The sequence below is a fragment of the Columba livia genome, chromosome 15 (genome assembly GCF_036013475.1).
Source record: "Columba livia isolate bColLiv1 breed racing homer chromosome 15, bColLiv1.pat.W.v2, whole genome shotgun sequence".
Taxonomy (NCBI): Eukaryota; Metazoa; Chordata; class Aves; order Columbiformes; family Columbidae; genus Columba; species Columba livia.
The window spans coordinates 5,597,385-5,620,464 of record NC_088616.1 but is presented as its reverse complement, the minus strand read 5'-3'; the positions used below and the strand labels follow the sequence as shown (position 1 = coordinate 5,620,464).

General features: G+C 37.8%; 1 protein-coding gene across 26 annotated transcripts in view; it reads right to left on the bottom strand.

The window, feature by feature from the left end:
- RBFOX1 (RNA binding fox-1 homolog 1) overlaps positions 1-23,080 on the bottom strand; it is a 1,115,790-nt gene that overhangs the window by 355,588 nt on the left and 737,122 nt on the right. For 20 of the 26 annotated variants that reach the window (XM_065030742.1, XM_065030745.1, XM_065030772.1 and 17 more), the window contains one exon: positions 14,054-14,095. The exons of the other annotated variants lie outside the window; for them this stretch is intronic. In XM_065030742.1, the coding sequence (XP_064886814.1) occupies positions 14,054-14,095 (42 nt within the window). The remainder of the gene's footprint in view (positions 1-14,053; positions 14,096-23,080) is intronic. 26 annotated transcript variants of the gene reach the window in all.

Here is a 23,080-nt window from a genome sequence, read left to right as displayed (position 1 = left end):
TTAACTAAATTTCCTGAAACGTTAGTGTGTTTCTCCAATTTTATTTTTCTAGCTAATGCCCAGGAGTTTTTTACAAATCTTGATTTTAGTGATTATGCTTATGCAGATAACAAAAAGAAACAAATCTGTTTCAGCATGTAATCATTCACACTTGAACAAAGCAAGTTGGAGAGCAAATGCTGAGTACTGCTAACAAGTGGCTCTCAGTCTATTCCTTGATACCTTATATTGGTTGAATAAAATTGAATTAATTAACTAAATAACTCATGTTGCTCTAGAGCAGAAAAAGAAACTAATGTTATCAGAAAAATTATCTCCAGGAAAGTGTACAATATCTTAAGAGAAAGATTATGTCCATGACTTCTTAATTTTTCAAGTAATTACAACTTTCCTAAGGTAAGATTTTGTTTTAGAAGAGAAGTTAACATTTGATCATCATCACTAATCTGATAAAAGGTTGCTGTTACCAATGACTTAAGGACTGCTTCCCTGTAATTTTAAGTTTATGAGTTTATAAATTCCTTTGTTATTTAGTACAGGCTCCTTAAATCCTGAAGTTTTTATGCACTGGATGATAACAAATGGATCAGTTTCATCACTTATAATAGTACAGTACATCATAAACCGGCCTACCTTTCAGCAAAGCCATCACATAGAGCTTATCACAGCAAACTTAGCAGTTGTTATTTCTGACTACATATCTGACAAAACAAATTCATGCTCTGTCTCCTTGCTGCATTTGTTTTTTAACAAGGTAAGAACCACCCTGTAACTGAGAGTTACTTTGTTTTGATGCGGTAAGAGATGTGTGGATCCCCAGGCAGTGCACGCCAAGAGCAGCACTGGTAGAGCAGCCATGAGACTGCTCCTCTGCCACCCCAAACCTTGTCTTCTGGGGAGAAGTGCCAGAATCAGACCTGCCATTAGGCTGACCAGGTTCTCCTCTCAATATCAGAAAGGCCTCTACAACGAAATCCTGGTGAAGGCAGGTATTACCCATCTCCAGGCATGTCAAGTGACGAGTACACAGAGGGGGCATTATTTTAGGGAGGCATTGTAGGGGTGGTGGGAAATGGAGAAGTATGAAACTAAAATAGATGGACACTCACACAGCAAATGTGGAAAAGACATGCTGTAGGAAAATTCAGATAGCTATAGAGACAGAAAAAAAGAGGATGCTGCAGGTGTTAAATCACTCCCAGTATATTACCAGTCCACAAGAACAGCACTGAGTTAACTCAGTTAACAAAACAGTTATGTCATTTTTAACTGGTGATTCACAATTCCTAGATTACCTGTCTCAATAAAGCTAGTTCTTGTATACCACATCACAACTGAAAAGTGCAAAAACCTGCATGCTCAATTGGTAGGGTACTTTTTACACAATTAGGTACTGTGTTTAATAAGCAGTGAAGTCGTATGTGCAACCCCCAGCAGATGCTTCACATACTGATTTCTCCAGTCTAAGTCCTGGTCTGAGAGTGTCACAGATCTGGGAAATAACTCGCTTCGGAATCTTCTTTTGGTGTTTTGTTTGAAATTCCCGTTCCTCATTCTCAAGGAAATCAGAGACTGCTCGAAGAGCTCTAATGGCACCATCACATCGAGAAAAGGAAGATGGGAAGCTGCTGTTTAATAAATCAATGCCTCTTTGGCTGCCCTCCAGACCACAAAAAACACTTTGGGCATCTTTGCCTGCCTTTCATTTTGTGTCTTGTAGGACTCTCTCCATCATCTTTATGTCTGCATATATACTCCATAGCCCGCCCTTCTTTTTGGCTTCTGCCTTGAGACTCACTGAACATTCCCCTTTAATAGGTCTAGGACCATGTTTTTCCAGAAACACTTGACATTTACTGGAACCATTTGTGTTATTAATGACAAATCAGCACTGAGACAATAGCTAAGGCTTCATCAGTGTTTGCTTAATATATGCAATGTGCAAGTGATTCTGATTGTCAGAAGTGATATCAAAGTATTCTGAAATCAAATATATCAGGAAACTTCTGCTAATCAGTCCAAAACAAACTATGGGAAGGAATCCAGGGAATGTAAAGGGACACGATGAAGAACACGTGTTGGGAGTCCAGTAGAGGGAATGTCTTCTGTCATCTTCATGTGGGTCTGCATGCAGTTATCCACAGCCTGTTCTTGTTCACATTGAATGCTTAAAAGTACAGAGACTCATCTCTAGACTTAGAATTTCTTTAAACAGGACATGGTTGTTTTTGAAGAACAGGTAGTTCTTAAAGAAAGTGCAACACAGAGCCTCCTGTAAAGAAGTACTTGTATTTACAGTAGTGCTGCAGCATAGCTAAGTAGCTGTAAATCCACACTGCAGGTAAACACACACAACATTGCTGCAAGGAACACACCGAGAGAATGGACTTCTGCAGAGCTTCCTCCGCAGTGCCAGCAGGTGATAACTAGGTCACCATGCCCCTTCCAGCATCCCCATAGTAAGAACATTTGTTTTTTTCCCTGGTCTTAAAAATGTTGGGAGTACGCAGCTTATTGCAAAAGGTCAAATTTGGCATCCTTTTGCCTGCATGTATCAAGCATTACAAAACAAGTCAGTGCTCTGATTCTGTACTTATACAGCCCCCAAAAGGGCAATAAACTGGCCAGTAAGCAAACCTGTGTGTACTTCAGTGTACCCCACTGCCTCCTGGTACTATCAGAAATCCCTTCAGCAACATGAAGTTGGATCTCCTGACCGTACACACTCACAATCACAAAGTTCACTTACCATACAATTATCTTGTCTGCATCAAAATATTCACCATATTGTCTCCTTACATTAGCTGCCCATGCTTTCAGTTATTAAATTGACTGTACATTAGAGATGCCATGCTTACCTCAGACACTCTCCATTAGGAGGGATCCAGCCTGTACACTAAATATTTAATTTGAGTTCTGAGATGCTGTGAATCTATGTATTTTCAATTTTCCTAAGGGGTTCATGGTTCACATCAGTTGGATACTTCTTTCCCAGCAACAAAATGCAAAGTTAACTGTTTCCAACAGCAAATGCACATGTACCAACACTGAAATAAAACAAAATAAAGCAAATTACACCCTATTGTGAAGATAACGAAATTCTGGAGATATAATCTCTCAAATAAAAATGTAGATTCTTCTGATAGTATAAACTGGAAATACTCACTTTTGAATATGTGTGAAAACTGAGCTTAACTTTTTTCCTCAGGAGGGAATTTCTCCAGTAGCGTCACAAGGAGCGAATGATCTTCACTTCACACTTTCATCCTAGACAAATCACTAACATGGTGGCAACATTTTGATGCATCCTGAGATTACTCCACAGTTCTGACACACTCCCCATGACAAAAGGTGTTGATACTTCAAGTTGGACTAAAAGAGCATCAGCAAGTTGCTGAGCAAACATCTGCTGCTTTTGTCTTCCGAGAAAATGTAAGAAAAAGAAGCAGCGTCTCTGTGACCACAGCCTTAGGTGAGAGTGTCACTGTCACTTCTCTCTGGAGCTACATTAGCCTCAGCTGGGCTTCACACACAGTAAATTGCAAAATGCTGATCAAAGGCATCACAGTCTGTTGCCGCTTTTCACTGAGCAAGAGCTTGCTTAACCACTGTATCTTTGCAAATTAATTGTTGTAAATAAACAATATTAAGGCATTTCAAAAGATACTCTTATTTTGTTGACATATGAAATTTAATGTGCCAATATAGAAAAATGCAAAGAACATTCAGAAATGGGTACCCTGCTTTTATTTAGTTAACATATCCAAAGTGTGTTACATACAGAGCAAAGCAGTAACCAGCAAGGTGTGTTTTCTGTTATGACCTGCATTTCAAATGAAGAAATTCTGAATGAGTAGAGCTCATTAATACAATTCTTTACAGGCAGAGAGACTTCCAGTCTGCAGTATCAATTGCACAAAAGCCCATATGGTCATTCGATGCATTGTTTCCCTCAGCATTAACTCAGATACTCCTGTGCTGTGAGTCTCCACATCAGCTAAATGTTCTGAATTAAGGTCTTCCACAATTACGGAATGCAAGTCAGAGAGCGTGGACACCTAATTAAACATAGGATAAGATTTTCTTATCCTAAGATAGATCTTCTAAGAATATTTGTATCTAACAAGTTCCAACACTATTTACATGCCTTACAGCACCGGGCAGAGGAAGGAACATGCGCTCCGTGAGCCTCCAGCACCACCCGCAGCCGGCAGAAGGCTGAGCCGTGGGACTGGGAGTGCTCCAAACAGCATGCTGGAAGCGCAGAGCCATGAGTCCATACTGTGCATCCACACTGTGCCTCCATACCCTGCATCCACACTGTGCTTCAGCAAGAGAGCAAAACAAATAATGCAGGAGCCTGACAAGTGGCTGCATGGAATGTAGTTTGGAAAAATGTGCAGGAACATAAATCTGCTTTTGCTATTTACCGTAACAATGTCAAAACTGTTTGTTTTAACTGAATTTTATCCACATTGTCATACTAACTGCAGTTTGATTACAGTTGCATATTTTTTTCTATTTTTAATAACTTCAGCATTTTTCAATGCTTTCAAAATAAAGCTTGGATGATTCTGAATCAAATGTGGAAATACTGTTTCATTAAACAATTTGAAAAATGGGATTTTTTTTTTTTCTTTCAGCCTTTTCTAAAGGTTGGAGCAGATGATCTTTCGAGGTAACTTCCAACCTGGGATTTTCTATAGTTCTAGGATACTTCAGATTACGAATGACAACACCCTGGGAACTATCTGAATAGTGTATGGAAAAGATGTTAAGTTCTGTTTTCAGACCAGTTGTATTTATGATGATTCCAGCTGATGTTTCCTACACAGTCTTCTGGGAGGATGATTAATAACAAAGCAGCTTTCTCCTCACAGCTGGCGATGTCACTATATCCAGGCAAGATCTTTAACATGCCTGAATATATATACCATCTATTTTTGCTCTTCTGAATAGGAGTGCTCAAAAGAGAGTTGTTTCTGGCCACTTAGCTGTAATTTTTACAATGGGAACTTGACTAACTACAGCACTCATGTCATTGACATAACTTTTGAAAGAAGTAATTACAGAAGTGTTAATAGGATTTCCAGAAACTTTTTTACTTTTACAATTTCAGCCATTGATTATTTTATTTTAAATGCATCTCAGTCTACATCACTGTGTTATTATGGTATGTTACTGAGGTTTTGTTTGCAAGGGACTAAAAAGAACTCTGTAGACTGATTTCATTAAGATTTTCAGATGCCTCTGTTATCACCGGCCTCTGGCTTTGGTGGAGGAGCTCCTTTTCATAGCAAGTTTCTCATTCTCCACAATTATACCTGACAGAGGTAGTGGAAAGAGACTTGTTTTTACTGCACCCTTGTCCGAAAAATTTCCACATGGTTCCAGTTTTTCCTCTCTCCAGTCCTTCAAGCGCATAGCTACTGAAGGAGACTGTTCGGTGCCATCAGGAGCACAAAGCAGTAGCTGGGAGGTAGTGAAAATGTAATGCAAGGAAGAATTTATCATGGGAGCATTTTACTAGAATGTATTCATAATGATTTTTAACAGCCTTTCACTGACTGCTGTTCAGTGATTCATGAACACTATGGCCTTTTTCGTGTCACCTCTGGTTTCATCTACATAAATCACTTCTGGTCAATACAGTAATTTTCTATTATTCCTAGCTACTCTTCCTGGAGACTTCCTGTTTGTCTGTTGTTGCTTATTTGTTTTTTAATCTCCATTTAAAGGTGAAGGATAGTAAACATTACAGTAACATTCCTTTGCTGTATTTTGGATTCCTACTTTTAAGGCAAATATCAGAAAGCATATTTCATGATTTTCAGGTTAAATGGTATCCTTGGGTTTGGAGCCTAACAAATGAGTCAAATTGGAAAAAAAACAACTACCTTTTCAAAGACATCATTGCAGACGATGCTGTCGAGTTTTTACTTGGGCACTGTGGCCATATCACATGAAAATTCCTGGGAGTTTTATTACAAAAAATGCAAATGCCAGTTACAATATCAAAACAAAAAGAAAAGGGAGGGGCTCAGGGAAAGCTAAATGATCAAAAGTCTGGAAGCTTTTTGATGCAAATGTATATGCAGAAAAATGTGCGCCTGGAATTATTAGTAAGCAGAAGTGTTTACAATAACTTCATGCTAAGTAGCAAACAACTGGTTAGTTATCTACATCACATAAACTGAGGCATACAGTTGTGATCACCATCATTTGATGATGAAAAATTGTGGGAATAAAACAGGACATTAATGCAATCTACCTGAAAACTCCCAGGCCATTGTGTTAAGTAAAAAGGGTACACCGGAAATCAAGGATCTACCTGAACCAGAAACTATTTGGGGCAAAGGCCGTACCTTTGTGCTCGTGAAGTGCCTCTAATTTATGATGCTATATAAATGATTTTTAACACTGATGAAAACAGTTGTAGAAAGCAGTAGTTTAGAGAATGGGGGAAAAAAGGAAGAATGAGCTGATAGCATATAAAGTAATCTATAGCATGTAGGGAAAACCAACCAAAGGGAATGACTAAATCAAGGTAATAAAACTATTAATTATGTGCTCTTTGGATAGAAGCCGCTATCAAGTAAGAAAGTGACCTTGAGATAAAGGCCACTTTTTAACTTTCAGTATTGTACTCATCAAGATCTTAAGAATCCAAAGGAAGACACAACTACGGTATGAAAGAAATGCTATAAACCGCCCCAGTGAACCTCCGAGTACAGACTTTATCTGTATTTTTGCCCATTACTTATGGGATAACAACCTACATGGTATTTAATTACTTACCTAGAATACATATGTAGCCACCCCTTTACATAAGGGGTTATATTTCCAATATTAGTGGAGCATAAAAAAATGTCTGTGATATGATGTACTTTTTATACCTTCCTCCCCGTTTACACCATACTGTCTTTAAAGATAACAGAGGTGATCAAAGCTTCAAAATACACAACAGCAAACAGATGCGGGGGAAGAACATTCCCGAGTCAAGGTCAGCTTCTCCCAGGGGTGAGAAACAACAAAGATGTTACAAATCAGCAAAGCATTTTTCCCCTTCTCAACTTGCTGGTTTATAAAATGGATCCTCTAGATATCATCATAAATATCATCAGTATAGATAATACCTGCTTACTATTTCTTCCACGTTGCAATCAACTCATCCCCCAGTCTGTCTTGATATTGGTGATTTCCCAAAGCCAGGTACAGGATAAAACAAATGAAACAAACCAAAATAAATAAAACACACATACACACCAACAAAAACCAAACAAACAGGCAAAAAAACAACCAACCAACCCCCCCAAAATGCACTACAAACTAGGCAGTGTTTCTTGCTTGAGCAAGATGTGACATTAAAGACAACTGTGATCTTCGCCAGTCAAATTGACTCAGCAACAGTGGAGGTTGAAATAAGAAAGTCACAACAGTACAAACATTTTTAAAGCGGTGCACTTAAAGGTCTGGTTTCGAGATGATCAAAGAGAAATTATAAAAGCTAGGTGAGGAAAGCGCCCTCTCAACAAATACAAAATAAGCAAGAAAGTCTTTATTTTCTAGGACAGCATCGCTGATCGCAGCGAGTGTTCTGCAAAAGAAGCCGTATGAAGTCATTGCAGAAAGTCTGTACCAAAAGCTGCTGTTCTGAGAGCAAAAGCTGCTCCCAGATACAGTGCGGACCCAGTACTGTGTGTTGCTCATGTTTTTTGTAGCAGGAGGATGAGAGCAGCAGAATATTGAGTTAATGTTGGGTACTGGTTCAGTAGCCTTTATACTATTGAAATCTATTTCCTTCTATCCCTTCAGAAGTTGCCACTTCCTGAACCTTGATTACATTCGGTGAACTGCCTCACAGACCAAATCGCTATCCATTACTGTCTGTATACAAACATGAATTGGAAAATATGTTGAGTAGCTGCCTAATTCCACATAGCGTGCTGCAGCTCTAGACAGAATCTGTCTGCCACGCTAAATGGATAGGTAATTACTGAAAACAGTGCTTCATCCTCACCAAATATTACTGCAACTCTTCATTCTTCAGCAATTATGAAACACCATACTGAGAAAATACTTGACTGTGCAAAAATCAAAGTTGAATTCAAGAGAAAGTGGCAGTTGAAAAACAGAAAATCATCTGCCTACTGTTCTCAGAGACAGATGCCAAAACAACATCAGGAAAGGAACGCAAGGTTTTCTGAGTGGCATTCCATCAGCAGGAGAGACAAGGAAAACACCTAAAGCTTTCTTTACTATTCCTGAAAGAATTTAGAGAATCCTGAAGTGAGCAGCACAATTACTGTTCAACAAACGCAAGTGCTGCAAACATGCTTCTCTTGATCAAAGGAGCACATTATTAGCAGTTAGCACTTCAAGAGGATAAGAGCATCCTCATGGTGAGAGGCTCTGTCACTTTAAACATGAACCGTAACAATTTTCATTACCTAGCCATTGCTACTTTTTTAATACCATGGTTATGAAACAACAAATTGGAGTCCAGGGTTATCTAAGAAAATTCCTATGCTTAGGAAGGCTCCTAGAATATACCAGAACTGCCAGCGAGACCGAAACAGAATTTCACCATATTTCTTCAGTTGCCTTTTTTTGCACACATTAATTTCAAGCTAGGTGAAAATTTAAATGAAATCACATCCCTACAATTAACCCCCCTTCCTCCCCCCAAAACTGGTGGACTATTTACAATCCTTTGATTCTTCTTCAGATCTTAGTTTCAGTATTTTTTTCCCGAACTATGCTGTGAGTTACTCTTTATGGAACCACCAGGAATGTAGCTTGTAAGATGCTGAGTGAGATTGCTCTAATTTAATTCCATGTCAAAACACGATGCCCTCTTACTAAACTCACCCACCTCTATCTTTACCATACACCTACAGGATGATGACACATATAGCTCACTACAAGAATAACTATAGAAATTAAAGAAGGGTAAGTTAAAGCCACTTGTTAGCATGTCGAATGCAGCATAACCTATGTGAATTCCTAAGAAAAGGATAAGTAGTAAATATAGATCAGCTCAATCCATCTCTGCTAATTTATCTTAGCTTTTTCTCCTTTAACCCTTTTTCCTTTAGGAGAGGCATGTATGATACTGGGTAGCTCCAGATTGCTCTTCCACATTGCTTGCCAATGCATACCAGGAGACTTTGAGAAGGAAAAGAAAAACTGAATTTTTTATTAATGGCGAGAACTAGCTGCCCAGTTTTGCAGAAATGCTATAAATTACTGTGTTGCTTTCCGGTGACAAGACAAGGCATCACAGACACATGCAACAAGATGATATAGTTCTCCTTTTCTCCCGTCTGAGAAGAGGTAGAGATTGAAATCACAGAAGTTCTGCTGTGCTATTACACCATAGCAAATTATTTCAGAACATGGTTAAAAAAATAAAATGTACTTCACAAATCACTTCCACTCTGATTCTTTTCCTCTCTGCAGCTTTATTCCCCCCTCTGCCCTCAGCTCAAACTGATTAAAAATTAGCACCTACCACTGAACCATGATTTCCCTCCTTCAGTGCATCAGAGGAGCATTGTACACAAAAATAATCAGCAAATTACTCTTAGCTCACTGGATAAAGCTAATACCACAATGATCTTCAAAAATGTTGGTTAAAAAGTTTCAAAAACCAGAAAAAAAAAATACACCCCCCTAAGCACCTGATGAATTAATGCACTGAACAAAGACACAAGAAAGATAAATATTGCAGGATTATAGTTGCTTAATAATTATGCCGGACATAAAAGCATTTGCTTTTGTTTGTCCTCTACCTGGCCTAACTTTAATACATTCCTGGCTGCATGTCACAGCTTATTTCATTTATTGTCTAAAAGACAAGACTAATACAACAATATTGAATGCAAAACTTTCTTTTGTCTCCTTGAAAATCAGAGTACTATAAAACATATAAGGTGATATTAAATACAAGATGGCAGTAGGACCCTGCCCTTCCCATATTGCAGACCAAAGAAGGAACTCTGGCAGCATATAATGCAACTTGATAGTAAGTGCATGTGAAAGAAGCTGTTAATTAGAGCAACAACTAGGTCACTTAAAATTTCAGCTCAAGGAAGTTAATCACACCATTTACCATTAGACCTCATTGGTATTCAGAGGAATATTTATAAACCTTCCTAACAGAGTTTAAAATTACTCTCTGCCCACCTTAAAGAGCTCATCAAGGATTGCTGCATAAGGACCAAAACCACTGGCTTATACAGCAAAACTCATGCATGTTAACACAGATACAGAAGTTCACTTTAAACAGTTACAGTTGTTCACTTTGAACAAGTACAATTACATTATCAGTTAAGTTGATAATGAAAAATAGTAATTTCTTAATTGAAAGAAGGTTGGGTAGAACTCAGGTTTAAGGTCGCCTCTAAGTTTTAATAATATCTTTAGGCTATGATAAATAAAATCCTGGGTTAAAGTCAAACCAGTAAGGAAGGTTCAGTGGAAGCAGCAGACAGACTTCTGAGGCTGTCACTGCACTTTTCTACAGCGTTACGACTAAAGCTTATTTCTTCCTAGGCTGGTATCCTGATTCTCTTCATGGCCTTAAATAACCTGTATCATTCATGTTTCAAAGTCTGTTTTTTAGACCCCAAAATGAGAAGAAAAGTGGTTTAAAATGATTTTGAGCAAGCTGTGAGTTCTGTGTTTTTACAGGTCATTTATAATACATCAGAATGACAATTACATTAAGCTCCACACAGCGACTCATAAAACAGCAAGTGGCAGTAGGAAGGAGTCAGGGAAGAGGATGGAGTGTATCATCCCAGAAGAGATTTATAGATCAGGAGTGGAGAACACAAAATAGAGCGAGGAGACTAAAGTCCTTCCTTTAAAGGAAATACTGAGAAAAAGCAGCATGTGGATGGAGCTGGAGAGTGAGATGCTGATGAGCCCATTTCCCTTTAAAGACACATTAGCTTTTCAGTACAACCTGATTTAAATGAAGCCAGATTAGAAAGCCAAAAGGAAATTACAGAAATATTAAAAAAAATATGGAAGGCAGACATGGTAATGGAAATAATTTCCAAGATAAAGGAAACCTTTAAAACATGGCATTAATGCTTTATAATTTTTTTTATTATTATTATTATTTTAAATCTCAGGGAAATATACCAAAGTCAGCTTGTGTTATACATATATATATATATATATATAAAACAAACAAACAACAAAACCCCACACACAAGACAAAAAACCACACACACAAAACACGACCAACAACCAACCAGCTATGCTAGAGATAAAATTCCTGTAGCTTTCTGTATGAATTCTCTTTTAAATAAAGTATAAACATTTATGTCTAGCTGGGAATTGTACAATGTTGGCAAGACTCATAAGTTACAAACTTGTGGTCACGATCATTTTCAAAGCTTGAGCAGAAAAGTTAAAATATACAGACTTCCTTAATTATTAGAATTATCGTTCATTGTAAATATAATGTATAGTGGCCAGAGGCTTCAATATAAACGCTTTATTCCAGAACAGTGAGTCTCTGCTTTGCATTTAGAATTTAAAAGCAAAGAGATAAGAGGTGAGAAAAGTCTGAATAAATTATTATATTAAGACTTGGATATTTCTTTCTATAGCCACACGATGTCTAATTATTTATTTGCACTATTATGCTTTAAACAAGCTGTTCTCAAAGTGTATTTCCTTTGGAGCTTCTTGAGGACTTGTAGACAAAGGAATATCTAGGGAATCAAAAATGGAGAGTGGCAGACATGTCATTTAGACTTAGCAAGGAAGGTGAAAGATAGGTCCTTTACTATTTAGATGACCCAAGGATAATCTTGCTTTAACTCAGTTTAACAAACACAAATGTTAGCATTTTGTCGCTTCAATCCTGCTCTCTTCGTACACTTCAATTCTTTCTGTTGCGATGAAACAGTATTTCATTGTGAAAGAGACTGCCTTATATCCAGGTGTTCATTGTAGGTCACAAACACCAGAAGGAAAAATCTCACAGGCTTGAAAAATCTAACTGGGCCCATTAAACCTTTCTTTAAGAGCACCAACCAAAAAGTCACAGAATGGTCACGTTACAGCCCGAGTGTCACAGAACCCGGCAGCAGGGGCTGTTCACACCACAGCTAAGGAGGGTCAGAGCTGCCAGCGCTGAACTGTGAGCAGAACCTCTGCACACAGTATAATGAATTGCACTGTGATCTCCTCTCACAGCAGATGAGCCGCTGTAAACTGGAGCAGAGCCTGGGCACTGGCAGAGCTTTGGGCGTTTGCAGAGCGGGCAGGGGAAGGACCAGCTCTGCCGTGCTGGGCTCTGCACTTGTTGCTCTCACTGTGCCCGGCTGGGTGAGACTTCTCGATGGCTACAGGTTTTGTGCTCCGGCCACAAGCTCTGAAATGGTGGGCTCATGAATTATCTCATGGCATCCCAGCCTCAGGAACAGCGTCCGCACTCATCACTGTATTCGTGTAACAGGGACATCATGGCAGTAGTGCAAGATGTACCTAAATCTTAGTAGGTTAGAGACATGTTTTTTTCCTAAGCTGTTGTGAAAAGTCACATTTTGATATGACATAAAAGCATCATAAGCACTGAGCTAATTGTTTAATGTAAATGTGTAATACTGGATAGAAAGGTAAATGAAAGTTCTACCGTGTCACGTTTTATCCCCTACTAAGAAAAGTCACATATTTACCTGAAGAAAGAGCTAGGAGCCTCCTCCCATTATATTTCAAAACAATATTTTCCTTCATTCGAAAGAGAAAACTTAATAAAAACAATAAAATGAAAACTTTTTTTGTTCTCATGGCACTGCTGCCTCTGGAAAAGATTGTCCTTCAGGTACTATTGCAATATTTTAACTTTGACAGCTGCTCTGTTGAGACATTACTACTGATAAAACAAAGCTTTGTCACTCCAGCTTCAGTACAATAGCAATGCAGTCACATATCAGCAAGAAAAGAATCAAGGACAGTATGTGATGCATCATTCTTGCATAACTTGTTTACAAAAAAAATCCCATTGCAAATATGGTGAAGACCAGATGAAGCATCTAGAAATGCCGATGAATTTAATCTAAAGAACGGCTGAATGTTTAAGAACACTGCACAACTTCTTTTAAAACTGGAGAATACGCTTCATACTTCCAAGTATGCAGGCACTGCTGATGCTTAATAAAATGAAAAAAAAAAAAAAGCACACACAAAAAGCTGCTTTTTCCTATTTTCAGTAATGTTTTCATATACATAAAAACTTCCACTTCTTTCAGGCCTGCCTCTCCCTCCCCACTTTCAGGTGAAATTTGAAGAAACTACCTGTCATGTGGTATCAATACATGTAGGTCTATTAAGCAACACTTGGATGAACCAAAAACTTTTTGTTTTAAATTAATGAAAACTCTTATGCCTTTCCTAACAAATAGTGGAATCAATCAGGGGAAAAAGGAAATACTTGTGATGAAAAAGCATCTGCGGAGATATGTAGCATTTAAAGGGAGCATGGACTAAAACCTGTTTGAAATACCATCACTTTAACATAGGAAAAGGGGAAAACAAAATAGAGCAACCTGGGTTGAGGAACTCCATCTTATTTACAGACTGTACACAACCAATAGAAAAACTAAAATACTTGGACCTTTTTTGCCAATTCCCTCACATTTTTAGCACTGATTTCTTTCTGAAAGCACACATACCATACATAAAATTCCAAAGGAGGGTCGTCTTGTTCAGAACAATCTGGTAGTGTGGAAAGTCTGAGAAACTTGGTGACCTTTACCACTACTGAATCCTCTCATGGTGCACAGGAAGAGCACGGTGAGTGCCAAGAGAGCTCACAGAAAGAGGTATTTACTGCCAAATCTCACTAAATTATGAAAAAAACACCCTGTATCTACTGTAACTGTTTTATATTGAGATATGCACAATATTTACTAACAAGCAACAAATAAGCTAAGTATGTTCCTTTTAAATAAACCATCTGTCAGTAGCACAAACTAGATTCTGCTTATGTTTTAAAGAAACAGAACATTTTGCATGTGGTTGCACTTACCCTTAGTTGGTCTCTTTCACAACTCATCTGTTGCTTTGAACTCTACAAGAGGAAAATAGAAAAAAAAAGAAAACAAAAAACCCAGAAAACAACGACTTTGAAAGCACAGCATTCTTGCAACAACAGAGCTGCTAGGTCTACATATCTTCTAGGAATAACTACTGGAAGCACAGCCATGAGTTGAAACACAGTATTGTGGATCTAAATAGTTATGGCAAAAAAAGTTATTTTCTTACTTATTATTTTAAATTTACAAAGGTCCAAAGGAAATGAATACAGAAGCCAACACAAGTCAAAAGTAGTGAAGCATTTTTGAGATTTTAAAGATCTCATTGGCAGTTCATGACAAGGCTTTCACCTTTTTCTGTTCCACCACAAGTCTGTGTTATATTTCTGAACGTCCCACTACGAAGGTACCATGAGATATTCATAGCACACCCTAGAAATAAAGCTTTGAAAAGTGGTAAAACACATTCCTATGACATTTCTATGACATTCTAGTTCTGATGTGGTACAAAAATACCTCTGAAGAAGACTTGATTGCCATGCATATTTTTTCCATACTGCTGCCTTTATGTTCTGCCAGGCTTCTGAGAAACCCTCCTGGCACATAAGAGCTGGTTGCTGAGCAAGACCCTGGTGACAGGTAACAGCAGACGTGTCACCAATGGCAGCACCGTTTGTGAAGTCACCGCTCTGCCCTTGGAAGAGCTCAAGGAACGGAACCACAGCACCGAAACATCCAGTTCCCTGTTTTCTCCCCAGCTCCCTGTTTCTAACCCTTGTCCTGCCACCAGGACCTATGGAACAGACCTGTGAACACTTTGCTCAGGTGCCTGGGAAGGCGCTCAGGTGTTGACTTGTCCAGCCTGTGGTGAGAGGCTCTTTGGTTGCGTTTTGTTTTTAAATATTTTTAGAATACTTTTAGAATCATAATTGAGTATCATTAGCGAGTATAATTAGCGCTGAAAGCGTAATCACTGCCATTTCTGTAATTAATGTATCTGGCAATTCATAAAGGATGAAAAAGAAAACGGATGCAATATTTTCTAAGGATATTTTCAGAGATTCAGAGTACACTTTCCACTACCTTCCACTTACAAAAAGTTAAAACATCAACCGATACCTGTTTGTATATTTTTACTCTGTAATGATGATGAAAAGGGGAACTTCTTGGGCAAAGTTACTTACTAAAGAATAAAACTACCAGCCCATTTTTCAACACAGAAAAATGAGTACTAATAAAGAAGTTACAAGCTAAACCTCATATATTTATATATATATATATATATTCATATATATATATAAAATACAAAGTTTTACAATGAAGTCACTGTACAAAAATACAAATGTAACAACAACAAATACTCTTCTGATATATTTCTCAAAGTCCTCTAGTAGGAAACAAAAGGTAAAGGAATTCAGCATAGGTCTCTCTCTAGGTGCATCTATTCACATCGATTACGAAATATAAAAGATAATATTTCGGTTGGAAAGGTCCTACAGTGATCATCTAGTCCAAGTTTGAAGCAAGGTGGTGTGTTTTGTTTGTTCGTTTGATTTTTGCTGTGTTTTTTTTTTTCTTTGTTTTGTTTTTGTTTTTTACCTTTTATCTTTTTCACTACTACTATTTAGGTTTTTCTCTAAGTCTCTACACCAGACATCTTAATTCAAGTTTTCAGGAAAAAGAAAAATAGTTGAAATGTGAATATACACGCTATTAATACAACAACACTACAACTACGTTATTCTGTTTTGTCCTGAGCAAGACAAGACAGACAGGCAAGACAAGACAGACATCGCTATGTGGTTTTCATACATAAATGGGTGCTCAAAGAAATGAAGTCATTTGCCAAGCTAACAGCATGTGAGCTCCACTTAGCAAACTGAAGAACATCCAGAATTATTTGGCTTTACAATATTTCACCGGTCAGCTTCTTTGGATAAGGCTGCCAGTCCGACACTCTATAATTTGTGTCTTAGATATACCAGCTGTTTTTCTAGATGAAATGTTCAGCCTCTCCCATTAACTCCAGTATTTCACAGGGTACTCTTCAGGCATTAAAAAAGGAAGAAAACTCAAACAACATGGTGATTAAATAAAGAAAACATAGGAGGAAAAGTAGAACATAATAGAACATGCAATGCATTACAGAATGCTGGAATATTATGATTGCTTTTTATTTAATTCAACATGATTTTCTCAAACTTTCTTTTAAATCTCCTGTCAATTTTGCCTATTTTCTCCAGTTAGATGCCTAGAGAGCGTAACTTTTGCGACAGGGATATTTTTCAAAACTTGCCCACAGAACATAATACCTACAAAGATTACAGTTCTATTAAGTACTCCTAATACTTTAATAGTAGTAATAATTTTAAAAGTTTCAGAAGAAGCCAAAAATGTAGAAAATATGTTCAGCACAGAAATTAACAGAAGATATGGGTTATTGAAATGCTGCTGTAAATTGCCTTGTTACCTAAAAAACAACAAACAGATTTTCATTTGCTTTACAGCCATGGGATACAGAATTAGATAATCCACTGGTCCCATCTGTAATGTGTTTACAGAATCACAGAATTGACTGGGTTGGAAAAGACCTCAGAGATCATCGAGTCCAACCCTTGGTCCAACTCTAGTCCGTTTACTAGATCATGGCACTAAGTGCCATGTCCAATCTCAATTTAAAAACCTCCAGGGATGGCGAGTCCACTACCTCCCTGGGCAGCCATTCCAATGCCTGACCACTCTCTCTGTAAAGAATTTCTTTCTAATATCCAGCCTAAATTTCCCCTGGCAGAGTTTAAGCCCATGCCCCCTTGTCCTATTGCTGACTGCCTGGGAGAAGAGACTAATCCCCACCTGGCTATAACTTCCCTTCAGGTAGTTCTAGAGAGTGATGAGGTCACCTCTAAGCCTCCTCTTCTCTAGACTAAACAACCCCTGATGCTCTGATTTTCTTACCTTTGTACTGTGCAACCATACATGGCTCATAAGTTTAGTCTCTCTGATAGAATACATAAACAAGGAGAGATTTAGGGTTCTTCCCATTTCCTCTGCCCTATCCCGTTGGCCCTGGCCATGCTGACCACATGCTTATCCGGACTATGAAGATTCTTTGTTCATTCGACTGCAGCTGCAAACTGTTCTATTGTATTAGTTTAGGCTCTTTTGAGATGATTGTGAAGAGTCTTTTGGAAAGACTTTCTGAAATTCATATTTACTGTTTTATTTCCATTTAGATGTAGTCAAAAATATATTTGGATTGTACCTTTAACATCAACCTTCAAAAGAATGTGTTCTCCTCTTCCCCATGGGATGAAACTTTTGGCTCTGACCTCACATGAGCTGCACAGACTTAGAGGCATCCTGCCTTCAGACACAGAGGTGACAAAGGTGGTTACAGATGAGGAAATCCATGTAGACAGGAACAAGCAGGAAGACCAGAATACTTCAGCCTAGAAAAGAGATGGCTGGGAGTAGATGTCTATGAAACCATAAATAACATGGAGATGGAAAAAGCTAGAATGATTGCTTCTTCTCTACTCGAAAACAACAAGATGGTAACAAATGAAACTAAGAAGTGGCCAGTTCAAATCAAACTAAGCAAAAAGGTGGTTCTTCATACAATGTGTAAATAAAGGAGTAGGTGTTGTGGATTAAAAAAAAAAAAAAACCAACAACAAAAACCCCAACAAAAAACTAAAGAAAAAATAAAAAAATATAGACGATTATGAAATGCACAAACACCACCTTTGCTGCACAAAGTTCCTGGAGGCCTGAAGAAAATTCTGGAGGAGGTTGTTTTGTTCTCTTTTTCCACAGGCACGCATAAAAATTGTACCAAGGACTCAGAGCCCCCAGTTTGATTCAGAACAGCTGCTGTCACATCCGCTAATACAAACCCATACAGGCTTCCAGTGCTGCTGCATATTTGGAAACCAAAGGTGGTGGTGGTGGGGAATTTCAGAATGGAAGAAAGGCAAAACTCATAAAAAACAAACACAAAAAGTGTATCAAATATTTGTAGAGTGGACCAAGGGTTATGGTTATTGACTATTTAAGCAGATAACTGTTTTAATTAGCCATCTATAAGGCTGTCTGATACTGTCATTATAAACATAAAATTGCCACATATCTAACATCCCAGAGACCAGAATAGGAAATGTTATTTAAGACTGAAAATAAGTATTTATGGACAGTGGAAGAATTTAATACAGAGGAAAAGAGTACAGAAGTACAAAGATGTGCAAGTCAGGAAAGGGTAACTGTGTACTAACATCCAGCTGCTACAGCACATCTGGCAGCAAGCAAATAGAACAAAAACACACATTTATCTTAAACAGCTTTCATATGAATGTAAGAGTTGTATCTTAAAATGTATTTTGACTCAATCTACCACCACATTCATTGCATTCTCTTCACTAAAAGAAATGTAGGAGGACGATGAGCAATATGCAGGACACACCAATTTCCTTTGTTCAAAGTTCTGCAAATGGTTCATTCCAAACTGTATGTTTTAGCCATAATAACAAAATCCATTCAAGTGATGGCTTCCCTCAGAGAGAATTTCCATGTACACAGCTCCCCCATCACCCTTCATCCTACCAGCGTCCAGAACGAATGCAGGATGGCTTAGTGATAATGTGTTATTAGCAAGAGATTAGAAAGAAAAAAATGAAACAAACCAAATTTGTCTTAATGAAAAAATATTTTTCATAGTTTAAATAGTGATGCTGTCTGTCTATCTGTCCCTCTGTCTATTTATCAATTTAAGTTTATTAAAACACATTTGGGAAAGGCTCACTTGAGCAGAAGTGGCTTTCTGTGCAGCTAACCAGTGCCAAATTTGCTCTCTTTTTATCCTTTTTGCCATCCATGCCTGTTTAAGAGAACATCCTGGCAGTACTAAGCACTTAAGGGAAAACATAAATAATGCATTTACAATATGTAAACCTGTACAGATAAATGAGAAAAACTGAAAGCCACAACATATTTAATATTAATGATCAAGAGACCCTAGAAGCAAGCCTTGTGCACATCCTGCAATTTTAAACACAGTGCTTCTCAATCCTAAATTTACTTTGTTATATCTTTGGACTGAACCATATGCAATGAACTATTTACTTCTTTTAGTTCAAGACTGCATGAAGAACCTGGTCAATATGCTGAGTGTCATTATGTCAAGCTCTCACACACTAGAGTTTAGTGGAAGAATGACTAAAATATTGATTCTCTTTAAAGGATTCTATCAAGGAAAAATGTTCAAAGAATGTGAACAATAGTTCAAGACCAGAGGTCTTTTTATAAGACAGTCTTACATGGCACTCATGCTGTCAGGATCCATAATTTTAAACAAAAAAAGAGACCCCTTGGAAATACTGTGCAACCTCCTGGTGTCATTCCCTCTCTCTCATGAGTTCATGAACTTGAAAAAGAACAGGGAAGACAGTTTTGTTTTCATTAACTAACAGTAGCAGGTGGGAGATTTAAGATGTTTTAAATTTATTTATCAGTCATCCACTCTTCATAAGGACATGCAAGCCCCAGCTCTGAAGAAACTGAAACACCAATAGAAAATATGACCCATCTATGCAGGCAGTGCATACAAAGCCATCCTGATCCCAGCGAGCAGTCACACCAGAATTACTTGTCCAGGATTTACCGTGTTTCTACTCTAACAACAGTTCTAGAAAAGGCCCTCCAAGATTTTTATCTGTCTCCTTCTGCCTCAAATACAATTACCTAAATGGTACCACTTTCATTAGGAAAGGATCCTTTACAGTCAGTGCCTACATATGAAGTACAGAGCACGAGAGTCAGATGCCAAAGACTTGGCCCTGATCACAGCCACAGAGCTTTTACCAGAATGGAACTTGACAATTAGTCATTGCGTATTTATGTGATTGAGGTCTCATACTTCTCATTCATACATAGACTGAATAGCTGAAATATACCCACAGATTACTCCGTCACAGTCATGCTAGTTTTATTTTACTAGATATGGTGAGACAGTTCATACCATTTCACACAACTTGCAAAATCCATCTATTGGTGTTTTCTCTTATCTGACTGCAAGTCTTCTCTCAGAAACTAAATGCCTGGGTTTTTTTGCTTGCCACGTTGCACAAAATGCTGTGCTACACAAGGAGATACAACAGACTCTGCTGTTTGGTGTATTTCATGTGGAAGCAGTCACTTCTGTTGTATCATTTGATTACATATTAGTTTTCATTATCTCATTGCCCAACAGAATGCAGAAGAAATGATGCTTCAAGGTTATTTAATATGTGGAGAGAGCATGGGCTTTTACATGTACGTAGAAATAATGTTGTGTACTAAATTTAAATGGCTTCTGCTTCTCAATACTTCATGTTAAAACCAAAAGCCAAATGAAGAAACAATGTGCATCCCAAGAGCTCACAGTGCCACAAAGTGGAGCTTGAGATGCTCAAACACAAAAGAATCACTAAAAATATCAGTAACTAGATAAACATATAGGATGATTTGAAGTGGGAGTGGCATTTTCAGCATCTTTGGTAGTGACTTACAGCATCATCAAGAGGCTTTCAAACATAAAATCAAGAATATTCCTTCCTCAGGAGTAACTGGAACCATCCTCCTCATGTATGAACTGCTTACATTTTTGTTTCTACATATGACTCCTGAAAGCCCTCAAATGTTGAGAAGTCTAATGATACAGTGCTGAAAACCTATAGACTTCTTGTGTACATTGTGTTACTCACACAAAGGGGCACAGGGTGTATATGTCTCTGCATATGCAATTTTTTTCCAGAACAGAGAGCTCTGGGTTTCTCTTTGCTAGGTATGTGCATATGCATGCACAGAATTTTAATTTCATGGGGTTTTATTACAACCATCAATTATTGCGCTATAGCAGTAGCTAGAGGGACTGATTTATTCTCAAATGCCCTTGGCTTGGTATTGTATATCGACTGGTGCTGCTGTCATAAATATATTTGGGTGAAGAACTGTCTACAATTCTGTGCATAATACTAAGCAGAGTTAAGGTTTCACGTGTCACAAGTGGGTTTATTTCTACTGGAAGAAACAGGCAATTATTATGGCCCATTGAGCTCAAATTAAGCATTTCCATCAAAAAAGAAAAAGAGCCTAGTGCTACAACCCTTGTAAAGCTGCAATGCAAATGGAGACCATCTCATCTTCCAGAAAAAATTATGGCTTCATAGGCATTTCCCCCTTTCCTTCTTAGCCTCGAATTAGCAAAATATCCAAATAGGATAATTTATTAAAGCAAAAAAGTAGCAAATCTCCAAAAATAAAATAGAAACACTGTAAAAAAAACCAACCATATATATATACACACACACACATATATGAAAACAGTTTGTAGGCAATTATTTCCTCATATGAAATGGCTGCTTTAATCAATTGAGAACCTCCAAAGTCCAACTTCCCCCTTTTCTTGGCTTCAGGATATATTTTTCAGCAAGATAACCTATACTGCTTTAAGCAACATTGTCACCTGGCAAATACAGTTGTGTGGGTCTTGTTTCGGTGTGTTTTTTTTCTAATAGCTTAAGTTATATGCCCAAAGGACGCTGGAGATCACAGAGATACCCTCATCGCTGCTTTTGCCTTTGGCTCCCTGAGTGTGCTCAAGGAAACCTGTGGTGCTGCAGCGGAGCCTGGAAGCTCCTCATTTCCTGACACCCTCTGAAGCAAAAGACCTGCAGGGTGGTTCAGCACCAGCCCCCACCGTGGCTCAGCCCATGTGCCCGCCCCAGATCCCATTACAAAAGTAGTTCCCTGTTTTTTTCATAAAAAGTTTAGGAACTGTGGGTCTCTGGTGTGCCCTTGCGAAAAGTACCATGAAGACAAAAAAATGGTTGATGTTTATTTTGCATCTACACTGCCTGACTGACCCCTTAACATTAAGGCACTGGTGCATTTAGATTGGAAACCACGTTGCAGTATCTGCTAATATAAACCAGGAAAAAGGTCTCTAAGAAATTACTTCTGCCAGTATCATTCTAGAAAAACACTTATGTGGTAAAGCCCCAAAATTAACTCTGCATGCATATTCTGCATGTATTAAACTCTGCATGGAACAATCCCATGAGAAACTGTATCTATGCTTACTATTCAAATATAAACTCCTATTATACATAAAATACTAGTTATACTACATTTTATTTAATTTCCCTGCATAACAGTATTATGAAGAATAATCAGAAGGCAAAGGCACTGTACTAAAAAGAATAAATGGACATTAAGAAAAATGTAATTAAAAATACTGTAATGTTAAAGCACAACCAGTACCGAATTAAATGTTACCTTAGAACGCAAACACCACCAGATCAGGCCTGGTGTGTTACATGTATTACACTGTTTGCTGGAGCATAAATCAGTTTGTTCCATAAGCATATTGTTATTACAAGAATTTACTCTTGTAAAATCTTTTAACTTCTGGAAAATGGATCTTAAGTCTATTTCCTTAAAGTCTCTATCCAGGAAAAAAAAAAAAATAATGCAGATAACGTAACAAATACCAATTAAGTGATAGAACTCTGAAGCTAATGTAAATATAGAAGGAAGGAATTGCATATATTAATTAATACCTAAGTATCAGGTACCACTACCAGCTTTTGAAATTAATTATAAGGTTCTGCATTACATGAAGATAAAGACAACAAAAATTCTGATATGCTGCAGAGTAGCTTTTTTGAAGTTAATCGACAGACACAATGACTAAAAAATAGAGGCCAAAAACATATAATAAAAATTAAGACAAGGTTTAAGTAAAAATTCCATTTTGCATACAATAGTTTCTTATATTTCAAACAGAAAATTAATACTAGTCTGTTAAGGTGCCAGTTACACAACCTGCAGAGAACTCGGAAAGACACTTCAAGGAAGAGGAGAGAACACAAGACTGACAATAAGGATATCACTGCAGACAGGATGGATTTTCAGATAATTACCAAAGCCAGTTATGTTACAAATTGCTACCACAGACACTGCCTGAGTGCTATCAGTAAACATCA